General features: G+C 36.3%; 2 protein-coding genes across 2 annotated transcripts; both read left to right on the plus strand.

The window, feature by feature from the left end:
• Window positions 1-7,625: 7,625 nt before the first annotated feature.
• On the plus strand, window positions 7,626-8,628 carry LOC143187574 (uncharacterized). The gene is made up of 3 exons (XM_076391804.1): window positions 7,626-7,648; window positions 7,707-8,229; window positions 8,417-8,628. Exons 1-3 carry the CDS (start codon window positions 7,626-7,628, stop codon window positions 8,462-8,464), a joined length of 594 nt encoding a protein of 197 aa, XP_076247919.1. The 3' UTR covers window positions 8,465-8,628.
• Window positions 8,629-9,748: 1,120 nt separating this feature from the next.
• LOC143187576 (uncharacterized) lies at window positions 9,749-10,555 on the plus strand. Its single transcript, XM_076391805.1, has 2 exons — window positions 9,749-9,863; window positions 9,946-10,555. The coding sequence occupies exon 2, from the start codon at window positions 9,992-9,994 to the stop codon at window positions 10,553-10,555; it is 564 nt and encodes a 187-aa protein (XP_076247920.1). The 5' UTR covers window positions 9,749-9,863; window positions 9,946-9,991.
• The last annotated feature ends 1,397 nt before the right edge of the window (window positions 10,556-11,952 follow it).

The raw sequence follows: 11,952 nt of genomic DNA on the forward strand, positions 1-11,952 counted from the left end.
TAACAATAAGCTTAAAACTAAACGTGTCTAACATCCTACAATTCTATATATATAAGTTTTAGGATTTCACATATTAGTATATATATGTGCCCATAATTATGAAAGTGGTCTAAATTGTATATTTCTTATTTTAGGATATTGAAAGGATTACATTTGAATTAATTAGAAAATATTTCTATATTACGTGACATTATAATTAGTCTTGATTAATAAACATTTATTATAAATGTGAAATTTTGTGTGAATCTCATACGAAAATGTTGTTTCTCAGACCACTTTCATAATTTTGGGCACATGTGTATTGTTTCATTCGTGATACTCTTTCTTTCTCGCTCGCACCGTCCTTTTCTATATTCCGTATGAAGCAAAATATCGGCTCAAGGCATATTCAGTAGAGATTTACTGATGCATAAAATTGTAATTGATGTGGCAACAGCGTGACAGAACTTTCCTACGATGCGATTTGGCAATTATACCTTCGCACTTCTCATTTGTAATTCAACAGGATAACGCTAGATGCCACATTATCAAATGTCGAATGTATAAATTATATGTTTTCACTAATGCCCGTTTCTTCGCAGCAGCGCTTCGATCGAATCGGAGTAGGCCCCGAAGGAGTCTGCCCCCTTAACATAGCATCCCATATAAAACCAGGTAATGTGTAATAGTGAGCCTGATCTAGACCATAACTCTTGATACAACTTTCACGGAAATTTTCGAAAATATCTGCTAATAATAAAATATCTGTTTTTAAATACAAATCGCTGTATTCACCTAAAGTTTTAATCTCGAAAGAATGCCATATGTTCTCAGCGTGTGCGTAATCGCTTTCGGATACTATTTCATCAGTCAACGAACTGTAAAAAGATTCCAGCGATGGTAAACAAGAATCTTCTAATTTCCCAAAGCAATCAATGTATTCGTACGGAAAGACACCCTTTCACGTCAATAAATCAAATTTTTCTGTGGACAACATTTGAAGATTAGATTATAAAATTGTTTGCTTATCTTTACTGAGAAAAGACGCTAATTTACAAAGACAAGTATTTAAAAATTTATACGAATCGATAAATCGTAATCTTATATAATTTCGACAACATAATTCTTCTTCTGTTACATCTTTTAAATGTTTTGTAACAGAAATATACTTTTCTTTGGTTATAGGTAGTAAATCAATGTAACCTTCAAATGCGTTAGCTAATTCCATGATAATAAAATGTGAATCATATCCAGATAAATTGTGAAAGGCTATCGGGACGTGGAATGAGTTTTTATAATTTATATTACAGTCAACATGTGTAGGACCTCTATAGCGCCCTGTTAAATGACAATGATATCGCACACGTGTTTCGTTGATATCGAATGGTTTCTCACAAATATGGTAATGTATAACATTGTGAAATTCATCCCACTGCTCTTTCGTTAGGTGCACCATAGAGATATTATTAGATAATATAGATTTAACAGTCTGTGCTAAATTCTTTAATTCCTGGATAAACCACGAAACGCAGTCTATATCGCGACGATATTGATATGATGATAATGATGTATCATAAGAACAATGCATACAATATCCAATACTGAATACCCTAGGATGTTGATATGCATGCGATATACATTCATCTGCGACACTATCCTTAATTTTTTCTAAAACACACTCGAGGTCTTCATAAACCACAAACGGAACCCGATCCTTTCTGCAATAATTGTTAACTTTGAGCCATTTATCGTCCTCGCTGGCTGGCAGAACAGTGCATTTATTCATATTCTGACAATCATTCTGATGAGTATCTAACCTCTCACAGGAATTGAAGAAGTGTAAGCTTCTGTAAAAGTATTCATATATAATCGTTTATTCTTCATAAAATTAAAATCTTAATGTTTTTACACGTTTTATACATACCGATCACAGATGAACTTCTTTTCTTTATGTTTGCTTAATTGTGTGCCAACAAGTCGAGACAAATTTTTTATCCATGCAAAGTGTCCTATGCCATCATTCTCTATGTACAACAAATTCACATGTCCATCCCTGTTCTGATCAGTGAGACGCAATGGAACGATGACTTACTTCAGATCCTTCTTTGTTTTCTTGATGTTTTCTTCGATGCTGAATAGATTAACGGAGATATTGTTCATCGTTTCAAACTTTTTAATATCATTCATGGATATTGGATATCCGATATTCTCAAAATTAAGCACTGTTCTATAATATGGATAGGAACTTTGTTGAGATGTATGCTGTTTAGCTGAATATAAAGCGGCTGCCACAGCCCATGCGAAACATGCGTGGTCATAGGATTTTACAGAAATTACTGCTTTTTTAAGTAGTATTTCTCGCGGTAGCTTGAAATGACATTCAACATGCTTCGGATTATACTTGTTTGAATTGATTATTAAATTCAGTATTTGCGACAATGTCCACCCACTATCACATTCCTGAAATTCTTCCAACAATGTTATTGTACATTCACCAATACTTCGTTCATACCACTCTTCAAGATCCGATCCGCGAAATAACTAACAGTCTTTGGTATTTAAGCTTTTCGTTTCACATATATCACCTGCTATAAATTCCCCATTAAATATCGTATTCACTTTAAGTGCAGTGTGCTTCACCAATGCATGTCTGACATGTAAAAGCACTATACTTCTCGCACCGTGAAGGAAATTACGTGGATCGATATAATCTGAGTTTATCACAACACCTGCCAATACATGATTTTCGAATGCAGTTTCTAATTCACGCCACAAGAGACCATTGTTTGAATGTCCTGCACCTTCGTGCACGAAACGAGTACGCGTCACTAGTTTAAGACTTTCAAATTGTGCAATTCGAGCAACCAGAGATTGTTGAGTACCAATTGATAATCGAGGGCGTTTCTTTACTCGACAATATTGTTCCAATGACTCAAGATATTCGTTGCAACCTTCTTCCCATGCAATGTATTCATCTAGACAATTCAAACGAACGGCTTGTTCCCGCAATTCGTGTTCAGTAAGAACAAATTCATCCATGTCCATGACTTGTTAACTCTTGGATGTAACAGCACATTTCATACAAATCTTTTATTTTACTTTTATATATTCTGATCACAGTTTAAACTGGTGTCATATGTCGCAATCACGTTGCATCTGTTTGCTCGTATAAAATTTTTGATAATTTTAGATTATGCTGACATTATGCTGACGAGAAGTCACACGCAATTCGAGAAACTAAATAAATCATATAATATGTTACAAATGCATTTTAATAATTAGTCAAGCAAAAAAAAATGTATTCTTTTTGGAAATTATTTTAACACTTATTGTATCAGTATAAATACAATGCTTACATCTTTTTTTCATGTATTATGCAATGGTTATAAATACAATGCAGATTTATGACTAGTCAGCTGTTATTGAATCAAGCATTCATTTATACAATTTATAAGAACATAAATACTAAACATAAATATTTCATATTACATTGTGAGATTGCAAGTGATATATAGATGTATTGCTAATCAATTACGACGAAATATTAGACATCTATTATACAATTTGGCAAAATGTATAATTCTAATTGATGTAGAACATGTTGACGAATAGTTGTGATGGTAAAGTAAGGGGAGGGGAAACTGAATTCAATGGATGTGGCGGGGGGGGGGGGGGGGGGGGGGGGATCGTTCGCGCTCGATATGTGATACGAAAGAGAGTAGGAAGTCTCCCCCTCCCAATTGATCATAACAACAAATATAAGTGGAAGGAGTAAAGCATATTTGCAATGGTCGGAAGCCAACTGAAAACATTTCTTACGGGAACTTGCCTGAGTTATTCATTAAATGCTGTGCTAAAATATAAAGTTCAATCTATAAACTTCGGGTCATACGTGTGAGTTAATTGTGTTTGAAATATTTCGTACAGAAAAATTGTATTAATTACTATTAATTGTATACCAGAATACAGTTTTTATAAATAGAATTATATCAAAATGTGTTCTCAATATTATGAAGAAAATAATGAATCTGTGACTCATACTCCAATCAACGAATCAACCGAAGATAATGAAACTAAGAAAATTAAATATGTGAAGTATTGTGGGGTTCGATAAGATTATGTTATGTTTAAAAACATTTAGACTTAAGTTGTTTATGACTGGGCCATTTGGGACGTTGGTGTTTTGCAGGCGAGTGGCGATGGTCAGCAGAACCGTGTCCCAAACCCTTGGAGATAGCTTTAGATTTATTGTTTAGGTTTGGGTCGTGAGTGAGACAGAGCATGAAAGAAATGAGTGGTGTCGACGGTGCGGGATGAAGGAAAATTCGGCAGAGTGGATTGGAAAGGCATAGGGCACAGATCAGAAGTTAAGGCGTAGAATATTGTGTGGATTATTAAAATATTTAGCCTAAGTCATTTAGTAATATTATATTTCCAGTGATTATACAAATATATATATACTTACATTATCATATACACGAGCTTGATTTAGCAAAAATCTTCCAATCCCACAATCTTTTTGGGGGCTCGTCCGGGATTGAGTGAGCAGTGAAATCGAGTCGTGTAAAGTTTAAGAGTGGACTGTGAAGACTATAAGAATTGAACGATCGCGTGGACTATTTAAAAGCTTTGTGACGTAAAGGCTCAAGAAGTGTAAACCCGTGAAAATTGTGAAGACTGTGATATTGAGTGTCTTTAGTGTGTAACGCGATGAATACCGCTAAGAATCCGAATGAATTCACGGTGACACAATTAAAAGACATTTTAAAAGCGAGAGGTTTGAACACGATTGGTTTAAAGCAGGAATTGATTAGCAGACTTATTTTAGACGATCCGACGGGTTCGTGGATGGATGAACAAACGAGCGGTACAGTTGTAGTGGGCGCGGACGATGATTCGGGGTTGAACGAAACGCCTAGAGGGAATCCATCGGAGACATCAAGTCCATCAGCTGACGTAGCGAGTAATATCAGGGACATGGATATTCTCAGGAAGGAAAAAGAACTTGAGGAACGTGAGATACAATTATTGAAACGCGAAGTCGAGATGATGCGCAAAATGCAGGGACTGAGCGTCAGGGAATCATCTATATCACAAAACTCAGCAATGTATTCAGATCATCATGCACCGGTCATAGTGAACGAATCAATGAAAGCGATGCTGAATTATTTTGACGGAAACGGTGAAACTTTCTATGCATAGGAAAGGCAATTGGCACTCCTACGAGCAACATATAAGTTAGACGACAACGCAGCAAAATTATTAGCGGTATCACGATTGAAGAATCAGGCTCTCGAATGGTTTCATTCGAAGCCAGAACACGTCGAAATGTGTATTGACGACCTGGTGAAGGGGTTGAAGGACATTTTCGGTGATAGGCAAAACCGAATAGCGGCGCGCAGGGAATTTGAGAGTCGAATTTGGAAAAAGGAGGAGACATTTGCCGAGTATTTTCACCGAAAAATGATTTTGGCAAACCGTATTCGTATTGACGAGGAAGAGTTTATAGAATATTCAATTGACGGGATACCGGACCATTCGCTGAGAAATCATGCGAAAATGCAGAAGTTCAAATCGCAGGCATCACTTTTAGAGGCGTTCAAGGGAGTGATTTTGCCGTCTACTACATATAAGGGCACAAGATATAGCGTGGATGTACAAGACCAGAATTGGCGAAGAGGTGCTGGGGTGCAACGGTCCGACAATGTAGTACAGCGCGGAGGTGCGGCGATGTGGCGAGCAGCATCTGGACCCCGCCGATGGGACCAGGTCCAGCGACTGGATAACCTGCCCCGACGGCGAGATGATGGGATTCAACAGTGCGACGACGGGATTCAACGGCGAGTCAACGAGGTACAGCGACGGGACGACGGGATACAGCGGCGCAATGAAGAACATCAGTGACAAGAGGCACGGGTTGCAACACCAGGAAGATGCTACAGTTGCGGCGGTCGCGATCATTTTTTCTATAATTGTCCGATGAGGAGCAGAGGGTCCAAATGTTTTGAATGCGGAGAATTTGGACATATTGCGGTAAATTGTCCGACAAAGAAAACACCAACTACTGGAATAAACTTTGCCGTTCAACAGACATCACGTGATAAGTATTATAAAAAAGTATATATTTGCAAGCGTGAGGTAAGCGCCTTGATCGACACTGGCAGCGATTTACGTTTAATACGATGCGATCAATACCATAAGCTTAGACCGAAGGTACCTGCGTTGAGAGATAGCAGTGTTTATTTTCGCGGTATAGGCTCAGATATGAATAAAGCGGTTGGCGAATTTAAAACAGACGTGCGAATAGACGAGAGTACGTATCCGATAATAATTTGTGTGATACCGGATCGGTTGATGACTCACGGACTCTTGATGGGGACAGATTTTTTAGACACGGTAGAACTGACTGTTAGACAAGGGCAGGTCATGATTCGCAAAGCAGAAAAGAGTAATATCCCATGCATTTCTGAGATTAGTTTAGAGTGCGAGGTTAATGGGATGGATATTTCATACGTAGCAGACACTGAACGTAGGCGAAGTTTAACCGAAATGATTAATAATTATAAACCTGTTGCAACACGCGAGACAGAGATAGAAATGACAATAATATTTAAGGATGATAAACCGGTATTAAAACTATATAAAATTGGCGCAGATACTGAATTGCATACTGATGCATCTAAGTTCGGATATGGGGCAATTTTAATGCAAAAAGACGATTGTGATGGTAAATTATACCCAATATATTTTGCAGGCGGTAAAACAACGCCAGCGGAAGAGCGTTATGCGAGTTACGAATTAGAAGTTCTGGCGATTATAAAATCCCTGAAGAAATTTCGCGTCTATTTGTTGGGGATACCTTTCAAAATAATTACAGATTGCCGAGCGTTCGCTTTAACAATGCGGAAAAAGGACTTGTCAGTACGTGTCGCGCGGTGGGCATTGTTAGTGGAGGAATTCCAGTACACTATTGAACACCGTCCGGGTAAAAACCTTATGCACGTGGACGCCTTGAGTCGGAACCCTCTTCCATCGTGCTTGCTAGTAGGTGAGAGCGAAAGTAGCATGAGCGGTAGGTTAAGAAAATCACAGCAGGAGGACCCAAGTATCCAGAAAATATTCGAGCTGGTAGAGCCAGGACAAGCTGAGGGTTTTAAAATTAGGGGTGGCATCTTATTCAAAGAAATTGATGGGGATATACGTGTTTTAGTGCCAAGGTCAATGCAGACCCAAATAATTAGACGCGCTCACGAAAACGGTCATTTCGCATCCGGAAAAACCGAAGCCTTATTAAAAAGGAATTATTGGTTTCGGAATATGAGGGAGAAAATAGACAAAGTGCTGCGAAGTTGCGTTGATTGTATACTTGCAGAAAGAAAGGAAGGTAGACAGGAGGAGTTTTTATTTGCGATAAGTAAAGGCCATGTGCCGTTAGATACTTTCCATGTGGATCACTTAGGGCTGCTCCCATCGACAAAGAAAAGATACCATTATATCTTCGTTGTTATCGATGCGTTTTCAAAATTTGTGTGGCTTTACGCCACAAAAAGTTGTAATTCGACAGAAGTAATAGACCATTTAAGAAAACGGGCGATTCTTTTTGGAAATCCTCGAAGGATTATTTCAGATAGAGTTGCCGCGTTCACATGAACTGCGTTTCAGGATTTTTGTAAATACGAACGTATAGAACACGTGTTTACTACTACAGGTATGCTGCGGGCAAACAGTCAGGTAAAACGGGTCAATCGTACGCTAATACCGTTATTAACCAAACTGTCAGCGCCGAAAACTGACGAGTGGTATAAATTCTTGGACATGTGTCAAAGGTGTTTTAATACTACTCCGAGCCGAAGTATAAAAACGACACCATTTCAGATATTATTTGGAATAGACCCTAGATATCGGGACGATCCTCAGATAGTAGAGTTGCTTGAGTGCGAATGGGAAAATGTATTTCAAGAAAATCGAGACGAATTGCGGGAAGAGGCGCGACAGAATATATTAAAAATTCAGCAGGAGAATAGGAAATCTTTTAATAAAAAAAGAATAGAAGGTAGAAAATATCGAGAGGGCGATCTAGTTGCAATTAAGCGAACTCAACAGGGTCCAGGTCTGAAATTCGCAGCGAAATACTTCGGGCCTTACGAGCTAGCAAAAGTGTTACGGAACGATCGTTATATTGTAACAAAAGTTGGTGAACATGAAGGGCCACGTCAGACATCTACAGCAGTAGACTATATTAAACCATGGGTGAGTGAAAATAGCGATGATTTGTATAGTGACACTGAAGAAACTTGTAATGAATAACACAATATCTGAGGTCAGATATTCTCGCAGGATGGCCGAGTGTGGGGTTCGATAAGATTATGTTATGTTTAAAAACATTTAGACTTAAGTAGTTTATGACTGGGCCATTTGGGACGTTGGTGTTTTGCAGGCGAGTGGCGATGGTCAGCAGAACCGTGTCCCAAACCCTTGGAGATAGCTTTAGATTTATTGTTTAGGTTTGGGTCGTGAGTGAGACAGAGCATGAAAGAAATGAGTGGTGTCGACGGTGCGGGATGAAGGAAAATTCGGCAGAGTGGATTGGTAAGCCATAGGGCACAGATCAGAAGTTAAGGCGTAGAATATTGTGTGGATTATTAAAATATTTAGTCTAATTCATTTAGTAATATTATATTTCCAGTGATTATACAAATATATACAGGGTGTAACAAAAAAGTTGCAGTTCCTTAAAAGGGGTGATTCAGGGGGTGATTTGAAACAACTTCTTCCTTAGCGAAAATGTAAGATGAGGCTTCGTTAACGAGTTATTAACGAAAAACACCGGCCAATGAGAGCGCGAGTTTGCCGTCCGAGCGACCGCGGTAGTGTTGAGTAGGCGCCCTAGATGCTACGGTTGGACTCCGAACAAGAAAGTCGTCATACATCGAAGAAAATAGCATTAGTATGAAAACTGAAAGCGACATAATAAATAATACCGAGTCCTTTTTTTGTTTATCACTTGAAGTGAATAATTACTTAAAATCGAGGAAAACTACGTGCAACGTAAAAACACGAATACCTAAATTTCTTATTCGCATAACGTATAAACGAAAAAGCAATACAACAAAAAATAAAGGAAGAGGAGAACAAACTTCACCTGTAGTTTGTAAACCTGTGTCACTGGGTCACTGTACCGATCTCGGTCATCGACCGTCGAAATGGTTTATGCTAGGGCAGGCGTTTAGGTAATTTATGGCTTTATTGCTTTGGTTTCGAAGGAGACATGATCTCGGAGTGTCCGAACAAGGAAGGTCTGAGGTACTTAAACTACGTGGGGGGTACAAGGAGCTTTCTTGGAAAAATTCTACCCTACCATAAACCATTTCGACGGTCGATGACCAGTATCGGTACAGTGACCCAGTGACACAGATTTACAAACTACAGATGAATTGCATTTAATTCATTAATGATTATTATTTTTTAAATATAACGCAGACTACTTTCAACGTTTCTATCTTCAACATTAATTCTCCAATTTTCCGTTCATTTCTTTTGTTGCATTGCTTTTTCGTTTATACGTTATGCAAATATTTTCATACTAATGCTATTTCCTTCGACGCATGCCGACTTTCTTGTTCGGAGTACAACAGTAGCGCCTAGCGCGTATCCAACGCTACCGCAGTCGCTCGGACGGCAAACTCGCGCTCTCATTGGCCGGTGTTTTTCATTAATAACTCGTTAACGAAGCCACATCTTACATTTTCGCTAAGGAAAGAGTTGTTTCGAATCACCCCCTGAATCACCCCTTTTAAGGAACTGCGACATTTTTGTTACACCCTGTATATACTTACATTATCATATACACGAGCTTGATTTAGCAGAAATCTTCCAATCCCACAGTATGTATTAATCTTACTCTTAATCTTTAAATTAAAATATTAAATTTATATGTATCTTATAAAAAAAATTGATTTCTTCTAGATCTAATTCTACTTTCAAACCGTCACACCCATGCCCTGTTCGTATCATGGGAAGTAGCTACCCGCTGACAGCAACATCCTATGAATATTTAGAAATTGGAATCGCAGTTGGACCCATATCAACCGTTGAAATTATTCTTGGTGATAATCGGGGCACTCAACTTCTATTACCTGTACCAATATGGGATGCACTCATTGAAAAACGTGAAGAAATTAAAGAATGTGTTCTATCCGTGAATTCAGATTCCCCACCAATATGGATTGAAGAATTTGTAATAGAATTTACCAAAATTCATAATGTTAAGCTTATAAAATTAAGTCTAGCCAGTATCTCCTTATATTACACTATGGAAACGTTGAATAATTTATTCAATCATGTAAAATGTATTAATCTTATGCGGTCCCAACTATATGAAAATACGCATCGTATTAATATTCAGTTTATAAATTTTGTAAATGTTTTGAAACAAAATGGTGTCACACCAAAAACGAACTTGTCATGTATTGCTAATATGATATGTAACAGTAAATATTTCGACGACGATTCTTTGATTGATTGTGAACTACTAGCGTGTGCTTTAAATATTCTTGTTTACAATGCTTATATCTAATATTGTATAAAATTCTATTGTGATTTTACGCATTTAAATAATAATGAAGAAAAAAGTTTAATAAATATTAACATTAAATTTTAATTTCATGTACTTAGTTACCTATTGCATTCTACCTTCCCACTCTATACTTACATTTCTATAAATCAATTCGTAACAAGTGCAACTAATATATATATAATTTTTAAAATTTTATTATATTTCAAATAACTAATTTCATGTACTCAATCACATTTTTTTTAAAAAATATTTTAAATCCTTTTGTTGAAAAAAATTGAATAATTTTACACATACACACATACACAGTCTATCATTTCAAAATAACTAATTTCATCTACTTAAGGGGTAAAACCACTCTAGACGCAGAAAAGAAGCCCTAAATTTGACAATTTATTTTGAGAGTATGACAAACGGAGTAGAATTTCTTTTCAGAGGGTTTACTCAACACATATTGAAGTATGAAAAGCAATATTTTTATTTTCATTTCCATACAAAATGGCGGCGACGGGGCCCTTCGTCGAAAACAGCTTTTTTAAAACACCCCCATGGGAGGACGAATTTCTCGCCATGTATGAGTCTTGGAACAAAAGATCAAAAGATTTTGTGATCTATGTACAACTGGCTTTGGAAGTATGTAGGATTATTCTTTTTAATCGATCCTGCAAGTAGTGCACTTTTTAAGAAATGAATCGATCTCTTGCCATAAAAATGGGCATTGAATTGTTTATAAAAATTACTATGATTACTATGATTATTACGATCATCACTAAGGTTATTATTGTGACAATAATTATTATGATTATTATGGCTATTATAATGATTATTAATATTATTTCAATGATTATTCTGTCTATTATAACGATTGCAATGATTATTCCGTTTATTATTACGATTGTTATCATTGATACGGTTATTACAGTTATTACTATTATTATTATGATTATTATATTTATTACGATTATTATTGTGATTATTATCGTGGTTATTATGATTATTATCGCAATTATTATGATTGCTATGATGTATTATTATTATTATGATTATTATGATTATTATGGTTATTATGGTTATTATGGTTATTATGGTTATTATGGTTATTATGGTTATTAATATTATTATTATTATTATTATTATTATTATTATTATTATGGTTATTATGATTATAGTGGTTATTATAATGATTATTATGATTATTATGGTTGTTAGAATAATTATTATGATCATCATTAAGATTATTATGTCTATTATGATTATTATGTTTCTTATGTATTTATAATGGTCATTATGGTTATTTCCAGGTATATTATGTATATTATTATGATTAATATGGTTATTATGGTTTTTAGTATGATTACTATGATTATTATGATCATCATTAAGGTTACTGTGGCTATTAT

Source organism: Calliopsis andreniformis, unplaced genomic scaffold, assembly GCF_051401765.1.
Source record: "Calliopsis andreniformis isolate RMS-2024a unplaced genomic scaffold, iyCalAndr_principal scaffold0076, whole genome shotgun sequence".
Taxonomy (NCBI): domain Eukaryota; kingdom Metazoa; phylum Arthropoda; class Insecta; order Hymenoptera; family Andrenidae; genus Calliopsis; species Calliopsis andreniformis.